The sequence below is a fragment of the Centruroides sculpturatus genome, unplaced genomic scaffold, assembly GCF_000671375.1.
Source record: "Centruroides sculpturatus isolate CEXI.00-Female unplaced genomic scaffold, Cexi_2.0 scaffold322, whole genome shotgun sequence".
NCBI classification, from domain to species: Eukaryota; Metazoa; Arthropoda; class Arachnida; order Scorpiones; family Buthidae; genus Centruroides; species Centruroides sculpturatus.
The window spans coordinates 122,394-144,126 of NW_019384652.1; the positions used below are offsets into that span (position 1 = coordinate 122,394).

Genomic DNA, 21,733 nt, shown 5'->3' on the forward strand with positions numbered 1-21,733 from the left:
ACTTTATAAATATCTTAACAATATTTTAACAATTCAAATTACAGTAGAGTGTCGTTTATCTGAAAGTTGGTTATTCAAAACATCAGTTATCCGAAAGAATTCCAGTTGGCAAATTTAAATTTTCGCTAGTGCTGTGGCGCTGCAATCTTTGGTTATATCTTGGGCTGCTTTAATTATTTGTTGTTGTGTGTGTTTTAGATGGCAGCACTGGCACTTTTGTGTGGTGTTTTTCTGAGGACTGTGTGTCGTGCTGAATCAAATGCTTTCGATACTAGATCAACTTCTAAAGTATATTCTTTTTGGTTTTTATATTTTTCAATATAGTTATTTTGTTTGTAAAAAATAAAGAAATAATTTTTAACGATACAATAGCCACAATTATTATTTTAAAAAGTTTATATTAGGCTTAACATCGACAAAAATTCAACGCAAAGCGACACGCAACGGAGAAAAATTACAACACAGGATAGGTTAATATATTTTTTCGTACACAATCAGTTATCCGAACAACCTCAGTCCCCAATTGATTCGGATAAATGATGCGCTAATGTATATTTTTATTTATATTCTATCTTTCAACTCAGAGAGTCAGTTTTATACATGCCCTTTTTACTCATCTAAGTATAATTTGTAAATTATGTTTTATTTTTTTTTCTCAAAAATATTAGGATTATAGTGTGTCAATATCTTCAGTACATTTTACTTTCAAAATACATTGAAAAATGTCTTTTACATTTCAGTATTTTATAGTAATTTTTTTTATTTTTCATATTTGTATTTATTATATTTACTGTTTTTGGATTACCTTTTATATGTTCATCTATTGATTTTTTAATGCCAAATTATTGTTCTGGGGCTAATCAAATGTTCTTGTGAATGCTATCGTAAGTCAACTTAAATTAAATAAAAAGTAAAAAAAATGAAAATTGAACTCCTGCTTAATGTTCTCAAACAGAAGAAACAACGTGCTTTGAACATATTGATTTAAGTTTGAAACAAATTACAATGTAAAGTACTAAATTATTTTTACGCCTTTTACAACGATTATCAACATGAACTGTGTATTGGAAATAGCCATTATCTAACAGGTACTTTACGCGGATTTGCATTAATGTGCCAGGCCTGGACTTTAAGTGTGCACCGAATTAAATAATTGCAAAGTTCATCAAAAACAATCCAATATTTAATAATTCTAATAATGACTATGTACAAAAATTAGTAACAATCAAACAACAAATTTATTCAAAGATAATCAATGATAAGAATCAACCTGACAAAACTCAAATCAATCTATTTGCTAACTTAAATCTATTCCCCTTTGGAATTCAACAAAAAATTTAAAGACAACTTATGTACACCAATTCTTATGAACTAAGGTCCTAACCGTCACCTCCAATATACTAGGAACCTTATTCCTCAATTCTCAAGACTTTCTTCGATTCACAAATCGAATAACTTCTAATCGCCTTGGAACACCTTTATTACTATCAGACACCTCTTGTCATTCGCTGCTACGAAGCTCACCTCGCTTGATGCTAACAGAAGCTCACCTCGCTTGTTGCTAACAGAAGCTCACCTCGGTCATCTTCGCTTGAGGTACAGGATTTATACTGTGAGGTGACATCACAATTCTAAGTGAGATCACTCCCCTCATTTACATACTTATCACTAACAGTAAACTTTTTTTTCTGCCTGGCAGCCTATTTTTCGACAATACTCGCTAACCTTTTACATTATGTTTTTTGACAATTTTCGGGATGTTTTATTCTTTAAGGTTTAGCAAGTTCCTAAGTTGTGCTTGTGGGGTTCCCCCCCTTTTCTTGGTGCAGACTTACTTTTTTCCGCTCGGGAGCGCAAGTGTGCACGAGTTTTATCTAAGGCGCTTTTCTCTTGTCGGTGAGTTGGTTTCTCTTCTATTTTTGAGTTTCTAAGGTGAGTGGTGAGGAAATCCTTCGTCCTAACAAAACATAAGCCGCAAACAAAAATAGAATAAAAAGCAAAATAAAAAGTAACTAAAAATAACGCTCGGACTTGGTTCCTTACAACAGTAATAGACATAAATGAAAGTTATTCATAATTCAAAGATCAAATGATAGAACAGCTAAGTTTAAAGCCACATTTTTCATACTTGTCAATCTTGGGTTTAGTAAAGATAAACAAACTCACATTTTTGGTTTATTCATAAATCTGCTTCAGGCTTAGCATTAGCTTTCAAAAAATGAATTATTCTAAAATTCCACAGACAAATGTTAAATTCATTCAATAATGTTAATGTTTAAATTTAAAATATTCAATCCATAAAAATAATAAGTACTGTACATTTTAAAATACAATATGCAATTTAAATAGAAAAATTATTATTAAATATAATTAAATACATATCAGGCTCTAATAATTTATATTTTCTCTCCATATAAAGCTGTTCCTTGTTTCTAGGGGATTGTCGAAGAAGGAACTTCAGACACTGGAAAGAGAATAAGAGTCTTTACAATTAATGTATTCATTTTTTAATGTTGCTTTGTAGTTCTCTAATATTTTGAGTGATTTTAAATGCTGCTCATCAAAGGCTGATTTTACAATCTTAGATTCATCTAGTATCACAGACACCCTGAGCTCTGCTGCAAACTGTAACAAAGTAGTTGTTAGTTTATTATTGTTGATATTGTATTTGTATTCCTTGAGCCTTTATTGTAACAATCTATTTGTGGAACCATTATATCCATAGAGTAAACGACTACCTTGTTAAACATATAAAACTAAAACTTTATTAATATACAAAAACGTAATATTGTGCATACAGATTTGAACGTAGCCACAGATAGTGCATGACTGAGGTTATAGACAAAGAATATGACAAAAAGGTCAAAGGTTGCCTGACCAGGTCAAGGAGCAATTCAATGTAAGTTATTGTCTTCTGGTTTACATATATGACAATTTTCCCATGCTTAAGAAAATGTTTATGATTTGTTCATTTAGAGATTTAGGTGTTGTACTGGTTTTCATATTCGTGTTGATCATTGAGGTTTTGATTCATTTGAGTTTGTTTCAATTAAATTCTCCCTCCTTATTCTCTGCAGTCTGTTCAGAATTTATTTTCATCATTGTCTTCTTTTGGTTGGATAAAGTCGTTACAATTCCTTTATCATAGCTAATTGTGCTTGGGTGTGGACTAGTGCTAGCTGGAGATAAAACTGTATTGTGTACTATATTGTTACATCTGTCAATTTTCTTTTAGTTGAAATCAAATCCTATCTGAATAGGATTTGTCTGTTTGTTAATTTCACGTAGACATAGTTGATTGTAATGCCTTTTTATTACATAACCATCATTGAGTTCAATTAAGTAATGGACACGACCTAGCCGTTCAGCTATGATACCATATTTTCAAGGACTGGAAGTTGTGTAATTTTGGGATTGTACATGATATCCCAAACAATAAAATTTGTAGAATTTTGGTTGTTCGTTAAATTCCTTTGAGAAGCTTTTGCCTGAGGTTTGAGCAGATGTAGTGTTGTTCTTATTGTATGCTCTAATAACTTTCCCATTAGATAAGGGAATTGCTCTATATCGGAATAGTAGTTCAAGGAGCTTCTGATATGGAGTACCACTTTCATACTTTATACATTTGAGGTGTGTTTTTAAGGTGACAGTATCTTTCAGCCTGGCCATCTGTGGCTGAGTGTCCCGGTGCTATTAAGCTTTGACAGATTCCATTTCTTAAACAAAACTCTCAAAATTCTTGTGGCTTAAAAATACTTGCATTATCACTTACTAAAATCTCAGGTAGGTCAAATTGACCAAACACTTCATGTAGAAAATGAATTATGATGGATGTGTTTAGTGCCTTCTTTGTATGGAATATTTCTGGCCATTTTGATTTGGCATCAACTACAATAAAGAAATAATGATTTATGGTCCTGCATAATTGATGTGTATTGTTGCCAGTTTTTTGTAGAGGTTTTTAACATTTGTGTATTGGAGCTTTTGTTGGATTTTTCTTAATGTCACAGCACTCTTTGCAAATTTTAACCAAATTCTTGATATCAGATCAGAGTCAATATTATGCCAGTAACAATAATTTTGGGCTAGTGCTTTTATTCAGATGATTTTTATGTGTGTAGAGTGTAGTTCTTTCAGGATTGCTGGCTGTAAACTTCTTGGGACAATAACTTGATGTCCTCTAAAGAGGATGTCATTGTGTGTGGATGTTTCAGGGTTGTACATATGGCCATTGACAATGTCGTTTTTGATGTAATATTCCTTATCAATTGATAATTCTTTTCGAATTTCCTTGTCAGTGATAGTACCAGTTGAGATATGTTTAACGACAGTGTCATTATAAGTATCATGGTTTTCTGTCAGGACTTCCTTCTTAATTAATTAAGGGTATAGAGTTCTATGACAGGTAATCAGCATTTGTATATTCACTTCATTTCCTATGTTTGATGGTATAATCAAAGTTGGAAAGGAAGTGTGCATATCTTAGCATTCTTGTAGCTGCCAAAATAGATAGCATTCTTGTCAGGATGTTGTATCGTCATCAAGGGTTTATTGTCGACTATAAGTGTAAATTTCCTTCCATAGACATAATCAAAAAATTTCTTACATTCCCAGTACACAGCAATAGCCTCTTTATCCATCTAGCTATAGTTTCATTCGGCAGATGATAGTAATCTGGAGGCAAATTCTATAGGTCGTTCTGTTCCATTTGGCATTTGGTGTTACAATACTCCAAAAAGTCCAAATGGGCTACATCTATTGCTAATGTTATTGGTAGTTTAGTGTTGAATGGAGTTAGTGTGAGGTCCTGGACGGAGTATACTAAATCTTCATCACACCTATGATCCTTAATAGGGATGGTGTAAACCACAGGTAGCATGTCTTGTTGAGGAATATCTTTCACATTACGGAGGAGCTCAGAAAATACTAGGACATTTTCTAAATGCAATGGTGACTTGTCTCTTCTTAGCTATCTCAGTGTACAGTTTCTCTAAATAAGCAATCTTTGGGAGTGAGGCTTAAAGAGCATAAAGCAGACATCCTCCACAAGAGGTTTACAACCGCTTTGGCACGTTACGCTACATATTTGGGTATACAGCCATTATTTGACAAGGCCAAGATCATCCACACCACGCACCAGCTACACCATTTGCGCTGGATGGAAGTGATTTATATACACAAAACAACCCAGCACAGTAAATGTATTAACAGTAAAGATGAGTTATCCTTATCAGTGGTGTGGCAAACTCTTATATATGATGGATGATAAGACTGAATTTTTTGTACTTCTGAGGAAGGCACGTGCACAACATTGATAATGCTTGCACGGGTTTCCTCTGAATTATGATTCAAAACTCTTTCAAAAAGAACTGTTCCATCAAATTTTTCTTTCATTTGTCTGTTTTACACCTGAAGAAGAACTGTTGGTTCGAAAACGTTACTGAAAGCTATATAGTTGAGTTAACGCATCGTTTTTTGGTTCATGGTGGATGTACATCTTATTTATCGCAGTTTGCTTTTGTTATTTATTTTACAATGAAAGTTTTCTTTTTTTGGTAAATTATTTAAACAATAGAAAAGACTAAAGTCGAAGGAAACATGGCTGGAGAGAAGTCATATTTAGTCGCAAAACTGATCTCTCTCGCACCCTTCGATCGGTTTCAAATTGTCACCAGGTGACAAGTAGAGACCAATGAAAAGGCAGCTTTAAGGGAAAAACTTATAAAACTCTGTGTTTCAAGGATGGGACATTCTTGGTTCATAGTGCTCTTCTCTTGGATTTTGTTTTCCTGTCCTTCAACAACAAAAGCTTGTTCGACATTCCGGGATTCGTTTTTGCTATCCTGTCTCGTCAAGATTTGCCCAGGTATACCTAGTCATCGGAGGTCATCTTTGCAAGTTGTTGTGCTGTGTGTCCCGGGGCTGTCGCTCTCTACATCACCTTTGCCAGAAGAAAATAAACGATCATTGTAAAACTTTTGAATGGACTTGTTGCCCACTTTTGGGATAGGCATTATGCTTCTTTATGTGGGGGCCGAGGGGGGAGAAAAAAAAAAAAACTTTCGATGAACGATAATATGTGATATATATCGTCATTGTCTCCCTTACCGTTTGGATTGCCGAGCGGTAACAATCAATGACATGTGGAAGCAGTTGAGTCAGAGCTAGATGCTTCATTTACAAACAACACAACTGTTTATTAAACACGAAAGAAGCTTACAAGGTTTCTGCGATCTTGGAAGTTCTGCGGCCTCTGGGTCTTCCTCTCCTTTCCAAGATAGTCACATTTTGAAGGAGTGTCCCTTGTTCGCGAATGAACCATATCATCACGTCTCGACGACTCCAGGACGATGCGGTCGACTTCCGTTGATGAAAAGATGTCGATCCGAGGTTGGGAGATGGAGACGAAGACGGGTGCGAGACACACACACAACAACAGGTCCGTCACTTGGAACTTTCGGGAGAAGAAGCCCTCGCGTCCTCGAATTTCCGGGGTTTTATCCATTTTCTCTCAGATTCCCCTTTCTGATTGGTCTCTCCTTGTCACCTGATGACAATTCGAAACCTTTCGGGGGCGCGGGAGAGGTCAAAATCGAAGTCTAATTCGATCTTCAACCGGAAATGGTCGACGGACTTACATTCTTCTATTGTTTAAATGTTAGCGTCGCGTTTTCATATCATAAAAATCTATTTCTAACTAATATATATTTTTTTTCTAAAACAATTATTTTAACGCGAATTTTAGTGAGGGTTCGGACCTGTCCAGAGCCTCACATTTATAACAATAGTTGTAAGAAAATTTATATATATGTTAAACAGTTTTAAATGGAAAATTAGTGAGTCTTTCCACTCCCACATGACAGTATTGGCTGTTCACTTGTCGTGATTATTTCTACGCGATCGGCTAACCTCACATTAGTACCCTATCACTTATAATCTCAGATTTTACACAAATAAAAGCTACTTTCTCTTCTGCTGTCCAATGAAATTGAGCATTTTTCTTTAAGCATTATTCAATGAATATAAAATTTCTGATGCATTCTTGATGAATCTGGAATAGTAATTAACAAATCTTAGGAATTGATGTGATTCTTCTACATTTCTTGGGCAAGGTGCATCCTGGATTGCTTTTATTTTGTCTGGAGACTTTTGGAGTCTTTTGAGCTAATTATATGTCCCAAATATTGTAGTTTTGCAGAGAGTTTTATCATGTCCACAGTGAAAGATGTCTGCTTTTTATTACAAAATAAATTTTATTGTGTTTAATGTGACAAACTATGTTGTTGGCAAAAGGCAAGGCTGCTGCTTTTTATGGCAGGAAGAAGTCGCAATGACATTGCCAATAATCTGATATAGGTATTGATGAAAATTTCATCAGAGAGACTAAACATTAAGAAAATGATCTTATGGTCTAATTCATGCATCCCTAAAAATTGAAATGCTCTGATATCTACAGCCATCATGGGGTTCTTGAAATAAGGACACAATGTATGTTAAATACATCAGACGATTAAAGAGTCAGGCTACAGTTGCATGTAAGAAGTGGACAGCGTGCAAAGTATGTTGGATTGCTTTTTGAAAAACATTAACTTGCACAACGTTGTAGCCACAATGAATGCCATAGAAAAGTCCAGATGACACCATGAAGTTACACACGTCTAGAAGATGTTCAAAAATTATGAAGTAGTTTACTCTATTACAAATTTTTCCAAAAATATACCTTATTTACAAGTTAAACATATTATTTATACAAAAGAATCAAGTTGTATGTTACAATACATCATTTGTGAAAGATGCATCATTTGAATCAGTACCATTCTGAAGTCCTGCAAACATGTAGCAGAGAACATCAACAACCTGTACTACTGGCCAGAGATATTAAAAAGAAAATAAACATTGACAAGCAGAATTATTGAAAGAAATTAAGTCTTTATACAGGTATGTCTCAATGGCAGACAGGAAGTGTGGAAAGTAAACTTTAAGGATGGATAATAAGTAATAAAACCCAGCTACAAGTTACTTAACTTTCCTAGCAACATTTAAAACTGCATGTGTGGCACCATCTCTTATGATATTTTATTATTAAAATCGTTTTATAGTTTTAATTATAAAATGGCAAAAAGCTTAATTTTGAGGGTAGGGATGGGTTTTATAAAAAATTGTAAATGCTAATAACTAGTAAAATCATCATTAAGTCCGACCCTAATGTTGATACACATGACCCCTGTTTATCTCCCTCCTTCAACCTTTAAACCAAATATACTTTTTCTTTCTTTATACGTGATATAAAATTAAAAAATGTAATTAAGAATAAGATTTTTTGACAGAACAGTAGAAAAAAGTTACAAAAAAAGTATGATTTTTGGGAAAACTACTTACTAACCAAATAGATAAACCAACTTCTCGCCATAGTGCAACTCTAACATCAGCTATCGGTAACCTGACACATTAATGCTACTTGAGAGCATAATTCCAGTGTATCTATTGACTCTGCTAACTCTGCACTAGCTAAGCCTGACACAGTGTCTTCAAACAAAGGAGAACAAATGAACTGACTCAGCTGAGCCTAAAGTTAGTCCTAGCAATGAAACACTTACTAAAAAGCAGAAGAGCAGCAAAAGGACGTCCTCACCCTGTGAAAGCAGAACTATTTCCATCCGTACATAAAGAAAAACCCCTGAACTTTTTTGTATTTCTTGATGTTTCAAGGTGTCCTGAGTCCAAAAATGTAAAAATCTGGGGGTCATATTTTGCCAGATTACTGTGGCTACATGCCTTGTTTTTTTTTTTATATTATTCTGTATATTTGTTTTTTGAAACCGTGTCCTGTTTTATAATTGTGGCGTTGTAAACACTAGTATTGTGTTTTATTCCAAAGACACATGGCAAATTTTCCATCAAATTCCTTTATTAGTTGAATCGATACGGTACAATATACCGTATCGACTCAACTAATAAAGGAATTTGATGGAAAATTTGCCATGTGTCTTTGGAATAAAACACAATACTAGTGTTTACTATGCCACAATTATTCTGTATAGTTTTAGTTTTAACTTATATTCTATTTCTTTAGAATTATCCTTCTTTCCAATTTTCTTTGTTCCTTTGTCTCGGACTTCCGAGAACTCGAACTCACCCCTAACCCATCAGGAGGTAGGGTTAGAACAATAAACAGCAACTAGGCTGGAGGGGAAAAGAGACATTCCAGAGACATTTTTAGGCCAGACTCAAACAGATATGGATGTGAGGTAGCAAGCTCGTGAATTGGAAATTGGTGAGCACTGCAGAAGAGGGCCTTAAAGAACAGATTGTTAGGAGAATCCGATCGACAAATCTGGAGGAAAATCCCAAAGGGAGCCCGGTTGTTTTAAGAAGAGAACGTATGAGCTTGGGAAGCCAAGACGAGGAACTGTGGAGAACTGTTGCCAAAATTTTGGATACCCATCTGTGCTATGATCCTTCTCATTTTCCCTTTCTTCTTATTCTATCTATTAGTTTTAAGTTAGATTAAGGCTCGCACGCATTAAATAAGTATAATTGTCGGGAGGAAGTTATAGAGGAGTTAACTACCGGTCTACTGTTATATCCAATAACCGAGGATAGTTGGAAACGTCTAATAGGGAACAGCGGGAATCCACACAGAATCTGTATATAATATCAATTTTATCACGAAATTAAACTTGTTTTAATTGGTTAACATGTGTATGTGTTTTTCCTTTCGTGTTTTACATTTCACATTACCATCCTTCACTGTTATATATAACAGCCAGGAAGTAAAAATTGTGAGTAATATGTGTTTTTTTAATGTCTGTCAATGCTGCATAAAGCCTACATTAAAATAAAAAATTAATGGATGTTTTAATTTTCACAAAAAGTTAGCTAGATAACAAGGAAATTATAACTTGGCTAGAGTTAGAACATGAAAATGGCATGTGAAATTGAAAAAATGTACTTCATAATGCCATATTGCATATTTACCTATTGTGTGCACTGAACTGCCGAAAAATGTTACCTGAAGAAAGGTCAGTTAAAAGGATAAACATTAAAAAAAATGCTCTTTGAATCACTTAACAAATATAAATTAACACCTACTGAAATTTAAAATTTCAGCAGGTGTTAATTTATGAGGTGTTAATTTTTAATTTAACCTCTGTACTAAGAAATTTATGAATATGGAGTTAGAACAGTCTGGTTCTAGGACAGCAAAATGTTGTAAAGAGGGAATTTCTATAATAAAAACTACCTTATCGCTATAAGTTCCCAGCAATTTTTGATATTAATGTAATTAAACATAAAAAATACTTAAAACTGAAAAAAAAAAACAAAAGNAGTGGCAGAGTGGAAGCGCTGTATTGTCAGCATACAAGAAGCCAGATTTGCGCATGCACTTTACAGAGCACCAACCTCACCCAGTTTAGCCGGTGGAAGCCTAGGACCTCGGGTGGATGCTACACATATACCGCATCCAATTCTATCCAGGACTGGTTCTGAGTCACCTGCCCGCTAGATATTTTGCCGTCCTTGCCCGATTACATGAATCATGAGTAGATTTAGTCTATAACTTAACTGAACTGATAAGAATTTACTGGTATATTTTTATGATAGTTCTGTATAGTTGACAGGAGTTAAAAAAATCCATTAAAATATTTGATATTTTTACTCTGCTCTCTGATTTTATATTACTCACAGATTTCAATGTTAAACCAGTGATATTACGATTTCGTATATCCCATCTTTAAGGGGATGTAGAAAAAATGTGTACAATTCTTGTATAATGTTAAAAAATTAACTGTTACTTTGACAGCATCATTTACAACTAAATTTAATGAATGAGAGAGATGCATGAGGTACAGAAAAAGCTTTAGAATTTATTTTCCTTAAATTTACGATTTATGTATTTGTTGTCATAAAAATTTGTCTTTCCACTTTTTTCCCGAGACTACAAATATTCAAGTACAAAGTAACCGGTTTCGACTTATTTCTACTTAAGAAGTAGTTAAATAATTAAGCGATTAGGGAATNTATCTTTGTGTTGTTTGAGTATCATATGAGAATGGATGAACCTTTCAGTATGAAACTTTGTACTTATATTCAGGATAGTCCAAGGAAAAATATAGGCTACTCTCTATTTCTAAAAATTCAATTTTATAAGCTTTGATAGAAATATATCATTTGCAAGAGTTCATACCTGGTTCTCACATAAAATACTAGTTCATATTTGGTTCAAATTACATTTGAACCAGGTATGAACTAGTATTTTATGTATTAAATGTATATTTTATTAGAAATAATAATAATATACATTTAATGCATACATACTGTATAATAAATGACATGTTTTAAATTTTATTATCATTAACTTATATTTTCTTGTAACTATGGAATTCTGCTATGTTGCATTACCTGTTTTGTTTTGAAAATATTTTGTATTTGAATGTTACATTCTGTTCTTTCTATAAACTGTATTTTGCATTTGAATCTCGTTTGATCCTGTGTATTTGTAATTGCCATATTTTTTCAAACCTAATTATGTAAGTTGATGATGATTTGTAAAGAGTTTGAAAACATTTCTGCTATTAAAAAGTATTTGGCTAGTGACAAAGTAATAAAAATTTACAAATAATAGCATCTTTTTATGTCATATTCTTGTAATTTTTGAATGGATTTTATGGCCTATCAAATGAGCTCTCTTCTCCCATATCTGAAAAATCGTTACTTCCAGATTTGGCCCTTGGGCATTTACTCTCCTCATTGATTTTTTTTCCTTTCTCTCCTATCTGCAGCATACCTCAAGGATCTGTACTAAGCATGCTTTTTTTCTCAGCTTATATAGATAAATTACTAATCAACCCCCACTCTAAAGTAATTGCCTATGCTGATCTCCCCACGGGATGGTTTGGAATATCAATCATCAATGCAGTGAAGTAGAAATAAAAGATGGGAGAAAGTTCTAGAAACAGGAAATGGTAAGAATCAAGGACAGAAACTATAATCTAGAATACAGTGGGTGATCAGTTAATGAACCTAATCTGTTTCAAGACTTTGTTCGTTATCCGAATTGTTCGTTAACTGATTATCAATTTACCATTTAATTTGTTCCGGAGACTCCAAAAAATAAAAAATANCATAAACAAAACCCTGATGAAAGAGCCGAAATTTTACTTAAACAAAAGCTTAACTGAACCAATCTCTAGCCGAGTACGGTGGTGACCGATTTCTTTGAAATATTAGATGTAATAAAGACAGACATTTTTCCAGTTCAATGAGAGTGACCGAAAAGTTGTAAATTTTGGACATTTCCGTGGACAACACCCGGTCCTAAAACAAATTAGTTAGAAAACAAATGACTATTAAGTTCAACGTATTTAGATTTTTACAGCTATGGTGAGAAATGTTTAAAATGTACAACAACTCGTTGCATCCTTTGACATATATTAGTGATGCGACAAAAGAGGCATTTGACATTAACCGGTATCGGCACCCTTGGGATTTGGCATGCATGCACGCACGCACCGCACACCTACAAAGATTGTTTCCGATTCCATCCATGAGCCACTGGTAGGGAGCAGTTTTAACTAAGCAGATTGTTTTAATATTTAAAAAGTAAAGAACATTTTATGTTATTTTTATGTGCGTTTCTTCACAAAACTATATTCATACAATTGAATATTTTGTACCAGGTATGTGTAATTGTATATCCATCACACATTTTATTTTAATAAGTAAGTTTTTATAATTTTATTTTTAATTTTAGCCCTTATATCGTGGCTAGCGATTCAGAATGTAATTGTGATATTGAAAATTTATTTTACAAAAGTTTTGGCTCGAGATCATACACTAAAAAAGAAAACATTATTAAAAGAGAAAGGCCAATGCCAAAGTTAAATATAAACACTTCAAAAAAATATTTGTTTGACATTTTCATGATAAAATAACTCTGTAAATGCAAAAATTGTTTTGTTTGCTCGTCTACTATTTTCAAATGAAATTAGTGTGTGGAATAAGAATGGCTTTGATGATTTAGCTGGCAAAAGACACAAAAAATCGTCGATTCTTTTGTATTTGAAGCAATTTGGAAATCAAAGTGGAATAGAATTTAACATTAGTAAATAATATAAAATAAATATTGAAAATTATAACGAGATAGTTATGGCTAATAGATATATTTAAATTAATAGATGTTATATGTTTTTATCAAAGCGAGAATCGGCATTTAGAGGGCATAGGAAATCTATTGATCCTAATAACAGAGGTAATTATATTGAACTTGTTTATTTATTAATTACGTCAGATAAATAATCTATTAAAAATACATTTAAAGAATTAACTGATTGCCCCTGGAAGTCGGCTTCTTACAGAAACACAGCTTCCCTATCATCAAATGTCACGGCACGCCACTGNTTGAAACAACTTATACTATTTTGCAAAACTTTGAGAACAAAAAATTCACCTACATAATTTATATTGACATTTCCCAAGCCTTTGATTCTATCATTCCTAAATTACTACTTCAGACTCTAATTGATTATTTTGATTTAGATTCTGCTCTTTACTGTTGGTTAAACAATTACTATTTATCCAGACTATGTAAGATTCACATTGGTGACTTTGATTTTTTCCCTTTCTATCCTATCTGCAGCATACCTCAAGGATCTGTACTAAGCATGCTTTTTTCTCAGCTTATATAGATAAATTACTAATCAACCCCCACTCTAAAGTAATTGCCTATGCTGATGACATCAAAATTTTATCCAATGATCCCTCCTCTCTTCAGATCACTGTCAATTTTTTACGTTCTAATCTTGCCAGTTATAATCTAAAAATCAACATCCATAAAACTGTCATTATGTGTTTTTCTTTACTTCGCAATCCCTATCACCCTTCCATATTTATTGATTCCTCTAAAATAAACTATGTCTAGTCTCATCATGACCTTGGTATCATATTTGATGAAAAATTAATATTCCATGATCATATCTCTTACATTATTAAATCTCTTGCAATTAGACGTGGCTTTATCTTGCGTTTTTGCAAAAATATCTCTTCAAAAACCGTACTCAGAACAATTTTCTTTACTAATTTTCAATCAATAGTCGATTACTGTTTACTAGTCTGAGCCATGGCTGCCCCTTATCTGATTCAAAAAATACAATCTGAATTAAATAAAGTTTATTTTCTGATACACAAATTCTGCAATTTACCCTTTACTGACAACCACGATGTGGCAAGAGTTCACCTCGGTCTTCCAAATCTTTCCGATCGCTTAAAATATTTTGACTGCATTCTCTGCTTTAAATCAGTGGTCTAATCTTAAATTACTGGCTAGGTCTCTGCATCCTTACTGTAAGAACACGTAATACATCATGCTTCTTCATCCCATTTTTTGCCTTTCTCTTTCACAAAGATCCTTTTTTTACCGTATAGCATCTCATATACAGCCTGTTGAACCTTACCTATATCATGATTTTAATTTTTTTTTAAATAAATGTAAATCTATTTTATATAATATATAATGTAACTGTTGTTTTACTTTATTTATAATTTTTTTTTAATGTCTGTTATATCTTTTATATTTTGTAATTATTTTATTGGGGATCATTTTTTTTTGTTATTAGGGGGTGGAATACAATTGTCTCTGACGTTTCCAATTAAATGTAAATAAATAAATTATGAGCTCTAAAATGCTCTTTATTTTTCAGATGTGATTTTCATTACTCCATTAGCAGCTTGAGACTTCTTGATATACCTTTTATAACTAAGATTGTGCCTACTGTAGACCTGTTCAAGCCATACTGCCTAGCAACATCAGACAGCTTGTGCTCACTTTCTACTTTGGTTATTATCTCTTACTTGGTTTCTACAGTGAGCGCAGTTCTTGACACTTCTCTTTTTAGGCTCCATAATATTATCAGTTTGTTTTTAAAATTAAAAGTTCAGAAAAGCACTTACAAAAATTCAGAGAACAGAAATCAACTAGCTCACAAAAAATTATTTAAATGCAAGGCTCGGATGAAATTCGAAATTTGGTTTGTTTTAATACCAAATTTCGAATATCCAATATCCAATGGGACAGTTAAACTTTTACCTTTCATAAATAAATCCCGACGCAAAACTTAACAAGTGCCTGTCCGACAGTCTTGTGAATACTATAAAAAATTATTTGTCAGAAAGGTAAACAAAAAGCTGGAATTACAAGGGAGAATTTCAAAATTCATAGGAATATTAATACTATCTGGGTTGAATGTCGATGTTGACATCTCCCGTGCTTTGAAAGGTTTCGAATTGTTACCTGAAGACAAGGGAAAATGAATCGGTATTCGTTTTTTATATTGATTCATTTTATGTTTGTTCAATAAAGTGTTTATTATCTGAACATGTGTTCATTGTCTGATCATAAAAATCTTTTGTGAAAGTATTCGTTATCCAATTTGTTTGTTAACCGATCATCCACTGTATTCTTTAATAACTTAAAATTATGACATACAGCTACAATTCTACAACAGAGATTCAATGACCACAATCAATATTTCCTTTATATTCGAATTCAGCATTGAACAATGATATGTTTTTAATTTTAGCTAGAGTCTAAGCTGTTTTATAGCTAGATAATGTAGCTAGTTCCATCAGTGATAAAACCTTTCAAGCATTGTTGCCACCATCAGCATTTGGTGCTGACTAGCAGCATTTTGTATTCTCTGTCAGTAGTCAATAGGCCACTTTTTCCTTCTGTCAACATCTTTAAAGAATTTGATATCACACAAACACTTCATTTAATGAGTCTAGTAACAATATATATATATATATATATATATATGCTGAAGATGTGTGTACAGTAAGACCTCGCTTAATGCAGGGGATGCATTCCTAGACAAGAAAGTGCTTAGAGCAACAGCATGAAATGAGGTCATTTTAACATAGAGTAAATAGGGATAGGGGAATACACGATCAAAAATAAACAAATTTTACTTTAATTTTAATATGTTGTTTTTGAAACCGTGGTTTGCGAATATATTGGACTTGAAAGTCACATTTGAGTTATAAATAAACACTTGGCTTTATTTCCATCATTTTTAGTTGATACGTGACAACAGCACGTTTCGGGCATAAAGCCCCTCATCAGTCAACTAAAAAAATACAATTTTTAAAAACATTACATAAAATATCTTACAAAATACAATTAAAATAATGTATATTTCTTACCATATCCATTTTTAATCTGTTATACATACAAGGTCTTAATTGGTGCGCACAACTTATTTGACAATAAGTGGAGTAATTTCATAAAAATTTGTTATAAATGATCTTTTATATATTTGACAGTATTCAGGAGTCTTAGACATAATCACATACATATCTCAAAATAAAAATAGACAATTTTTTACATTATTGTTTTTAACCGNCAATTTTTGATATTAATGTAATTAAACATAAAAAATACTTAAAACTGAAAAAAAAAACGAAAGAAATGCGTTAATTTTGAAGAAAAAGCTTCAAACTTTATTTTCCTTTGTCTGGCCTTTCTGTGAAATTTGACATCTATGAGTCATTGTTTACACAGCTGGATGACCTTGAACACAGCTGGAGTCAGATTTCCCGGGACATTCTCTCAGAAGTCTCGGGAGGACAAGGGTTTAAAGTAGGGTGAGTTCTATCTGGTCGTATATTTTTAAATATTTTTAAAAAATTCAAATTTTAATTGCGATTTCCTACCCCCGACTTAATTAAATGTGTATATAATAAAATCTATTAATTAAAAAAATTAAAAAACTATTGGAGGTGCTTTTTGACATCAGAAAGCAGCTTTAAATAACTTTACCGAAGGAAAATCCGTGCGCTACAACTTAGGAACCATGAAATAAATTTGATAAAAAACTCCCATTAAAAAACAATTAAGCTTTAATCGAGCCTTATCAAAGGCTTATTAAAATCGCGATAAAATTTTTTTGTGTGGTTAAAAATTTTTGAAAAAATTTGGAGACTTAAAAAACATTCCAAAAATTAAAAAAAAAAAACAAAAATTTTTTGGGGGGCTGAAAGGACCGAGTTTAATGTAAGGCTATGTAACATGCCCGAGTTAACTCGGGTGAAGAACTAAAGGGGATAAATATATATGTACATTGTTTTTATTTTGTAAATAATTTGATTTTTTAGTTAGATTTTGCATATTAAAACTAAACACCATATACAGAGTCTTTCAGCAAATAATATGCATTGGAATCAATTATTTGCTGGAAGACTGTGTGTGGGGTGTTTAGTTTTAATTTGTGTAAGTTTCAACTTTTGGAGACTTGTATGTTGATTTTGCATTTTTAGTTTTTGTATAAAATAGAATTTTATGAGAGATAAACATTTCTGTTGTAATTAGTTGTTATTAAATTATTTAATTGTGTTGAATATAATAAATTTTTGTTTGACAGTTAGAAGAAGAAAAAGCAGGAGTCGGCGTAGTAAAGAGTTCTTCAGCGTCTTCCTGTGGCTCATATGAATTATTTGTGGGACAAGATAAAGGTGCAGAAGATAAAGATGCAAGTGTTAAAAGTGTGGATGGAGATAGCATTGGTGAACCAAAATCACAAATAAATGGCAAAGTAAGGAAGGTAGGCATGTATATGAATGTGCATAAATTACTCAATCAAATTTTAATATCTTTCAGTATAGTATTAGTATAAGATCTGTCAGTTTTACAGTAATTTGCTATGGTTGATTGTAAAAAATTTATCATCAGTGGTATTAAAAGTTTTATTATATTCCTTAAAATTTTAATTGAATCTTTGAGAATGAAGTTAAAATAAATAGATTTTTTTTGTGACAGTTCATGACTAAATTTCTTAAATATAACTACTGTACATGCTATTTGATTTCACAATCAGTCTTAAATTTTTAAGTGTATGAAATATTATCCACAAATTGATGAATTTGAATATTCTTGAATATAGTATTTTGTTTTTATAGAATATAATTAATAAGATTTTCAATTGAAAGTAGAAATTATTGATACAGCTAAACTGCATAAAGCAAAAATTATGTTGGTAGGTGAAGAAGCAAATTATGTAGTTTTTCAGTATTTCAATAACTGATTATACTAATCAGTTATTGAAATACTGACTGATTATAAATTTCAGTATTGAAATACTGAAATTTATAATCAGTCAAATTTCAGTATTGAAATACTGAAATTTATAATCAGTCTTTCCAAAATAAAATAAAATGTAAATTTGCACTTATCAGCAGAATCATTTAAATGATAACACTGATATATATTAATGAATCTCTGTTATTGTGTAATTAAAAGTTAACAATGACTAAAATACAGTATTTCAGCAACATTTCAAGATCACTTTTCATTATATAATATTTGGATATCTATTATTATTTTATTATTATTATTATTATTATTTTTTCTTTTTATGTGAAATTTATTATTGGCATAAAAAGAAAAGAAAAAATTATTATATACTAGAAATTTTTCTATCAAGCATGACAGAATACTTTTTATGATAAAGATGAGAAAGTAGAAATCGAAGAATTGAGAAGAGTAGAAATGTAACTTGTTAGATCATTACTTCTGATTGGATAATAGAACATTATGGAAAGATTTTTAAAAAAATTTGTTAAAGAAGTGACACAATGCATCTATTTTTTTTTAAAGTTTAAATTTTAAATTTAATGAAGTAAGTTTAAAATATGCTATTTACCAAAATACTTAAAAATACAACTTAAGGGAAATTCCATCATCAAGCGTGAACTAAAATAAATATATATATATATATATATCTTTGTGTTGTTTGAGTATCATATGAGAATGGATGAACCTTTCAGTATGAAACTTTGTACTTATATTCAGGATAGTCCAAGGAAAAATATAGGCTACTCTCTATTTCTAAAAATTCAATTTTATAAGCTTTGATAGAAATATATCATTTGCAAGAGTTCATACCTGGTTCTCACATAAAATACTAGTTCATATTTGGTTCAAATTACATTTGAACCAGGTATGAACTAGTATTTTATGTATTAAATGTATATTTTATTAGAAATAATAATAATATACATTTAATGCATACATACTGTATAATAAATGACATGTTTTAAATTTTATTATCATTAACTTATATTTTCTTGTAACTATGGAATTCTGCTATGTTGCATTACCTGTTTTGTTTTGAAAATATTTTGTATTTGAATGTTACATTCTGTTCTTTCTATAAACTGTATTTTGCATTTGAATCTCGTTTGATCCTGTGTATTTGTAATTGCCATATTTTTTCAAACCTAATTATGTAAGTTGATGATGATTTGTAAAGAGTTTGAAAACATTTCTGCTATTAAAAAGTATTTGGCTAGTGACAAAGTAATAAAAATTTACAAATAATAGCATCTTTTTATGTCATATTCTTGTAATTTTTGAATGGATTTTATGGCCTATCAAATGAGCTCTCTTCTCCCATATCTGAAAAATCGTTACTTCCAGATTTGGCCCTTGGGCATTTACTCTCCTCATTGATTTTTTTTCCTTTCTCTCCTATCTGCAGCATACCTCAAGGATCTGTACTAAGCATGCTTTTTTTCTCAGCTTATATAGATAAATTACTAATCAACCCCCACTCTAAAGTAATTGCCTATGCTGATCTCCCCACGGGATGGTTTGGAATATCAATCATCAATGCAGTGAAGTAGAAATAAAAGATGGGAGAAAGTTCTAGAAACAGGAAATGGTAAGAATCAAGGACAGAAACTATAATCTAGAATACAGTGGGTGATCAGTTAATGAACCTAATCTGTTTCAAGACTTTGTTCGTTATCCGAATTGTTCGTTAACTGATTATCAATTTACCATTTAATTTGTTCCGGAGACTCCAAAAAATAAAAAATATATACTTTTTTACTATGTTTATTTATATGTAATAGTAAAAATACATATATGTGCAGTTTTGCATTTTTATTAGTCATGTTTTTTCTGTTTGTGGGGGTTAAAGAATCTGTCCGATGTCAATTGCTTTTCTCTTTTCTTCAGGATTTTTTAGAAGTAATTAATAGTATTGTAATTCTATAGATCCCAACCCCATTAACCTTAATCTGGTTTAGATGCCACTTGGATGATCGTTGTTCTGACATCCTCCCACTTCAAAAGATCTTTAGTATCAGATGTCGACATTGGTCCTCTTTCACCTTCCTCTTTTTCAAAAGAAAACACATCTTGCTGAGTTTCTTGGTATTCTTCATTTGAGAGTTCTTGGAGTTCTTCTGTCGTCAGATCAGTTTCAGGTTCCATTATTAATATTCCATTATTAGTATTCCATTATGTTATTATTCTATTAGGTTCCATTATGGGTATAGATTTTGTTATATAAGCAAATTTTTGAAATTTGCTTATATAACAAAATCTATATCCAAATTACCTCCAGATTCTTCCCTCATCAACACTGTGGCATCCGTAACCTTTCTACTACTACTAATCTTCTTGAAACAACTTATACTATTTTGCAAAACTTTGAGAACAAAAAATTCACCTACATAATTTATATTGACATTTCCCAAGCCTTTGATTCTATCATTCCTAAATTACTACTTCAGACTCTAATTGATTATTTTGATTTAGATTCTGCTCTTTACTGTTGGTTAAACAATTACTATTTATCCAGACTATGTAAGATTCACATTGGTGACTTTGATTTTTTCCCTTTCTATCCTATCTGCAGCATACCTCAAGGATCTGTACTAAGCATGCTTTTTTCTCAGCTTATATAGATAAATTACTAATCAACCCCCACTCTAAAGTAATTGCCTATGCTGATGACATCAAAATTTTATCCAATGATCCCTCCTCTCTTCAGATCACTGTCAATTTTTTACGTTCTAATCTTGCCAGTTATAATCTAAAAATCAACATCCATAAAACTGTCATTATGTGTTTTTCTTTACTTCGCAATCCCTATCACCCTTCCATATTTATTGATTCCTCTAAAATAAACTATGTCTAGTCTCATCATGACCTTGGTATCATATTTGATGAAAAATTAATATTCCATGATCATATCTCTTACATTATTAAATCTCTTGCAATTAGACGTGGCTTTATCTTGCGTTTTTGCAAAAATATCTCTTCAAAAACCGTACTCAGAACAATTTTCTTTACTAATTTTCAATCAATAGTCGATTACTGTTTACTAGTCTGAGCCATGGCTGCCCCTTATCTGATTCAAAAAATACAATCTGAATTAAATAAAGTTTATTTTCTGATACACAAATTCTGCAATTTACCCTTTACTGACAACCACGATGTGGCAAGAGTTCACCTCGGTCTTCCAAATCTTTCCGATCGCTTAAAATATTTTGACTGCATTCTCTGCTTTAAATCAGTGGTCTAATCTTAAATTACTGGCTAGGTCTCTGCATCCTTACTGTAAGAACACGTAATACATCATGCTTCTTCATCCCATTTTTTGCCTTTCTCTTTCACAAAGATCCTTTTTTTACCGTATAGCATTTCATATACAGCCTGTTGAACCTTACCTATATCATGATTTTAATTTTTTTTTAAATAAATGTAAATCTATTTTATCTAAATATATAAAATTGCTTGTCCTGACTGACTCACTCATTCATTCACTGATTCATCATCGCCCAGAGCAAACCGCTTAACCTAAAGAGGTGAAATTTGGTACACAGTTAGGGTACGTCATGGAAACGCACACTAAGAAAGGATTTTTCGAAATTCCAACGCGGGGGGGTG

At 31.9% G+C, this 21,733-nt stretch overlaps 1 protein-coding gene across 1 annotated transcript in view; it reads left to right on the top strand.

The window, feature by feature from the left end:
* Nucleotides 1-21,733, top strand: part of LOC111626318 (sodium channel protein para-like) — a 303,413-nt gene that overhangs the window by 108,699 nt on the left and 172,981 nt on the right. The window contains exon 3 of the mRNA XM_023369639.1: nucleotides 17,418-17,597. Within this exon, the coding sequence (XP_023225407.1) occupies nucleotides 17,418-17,597 (180 nt within the window). The remainder of the gene's footprint in view (nucleotides 1-17,417; nucleotides 17,598-21,733) is intronic.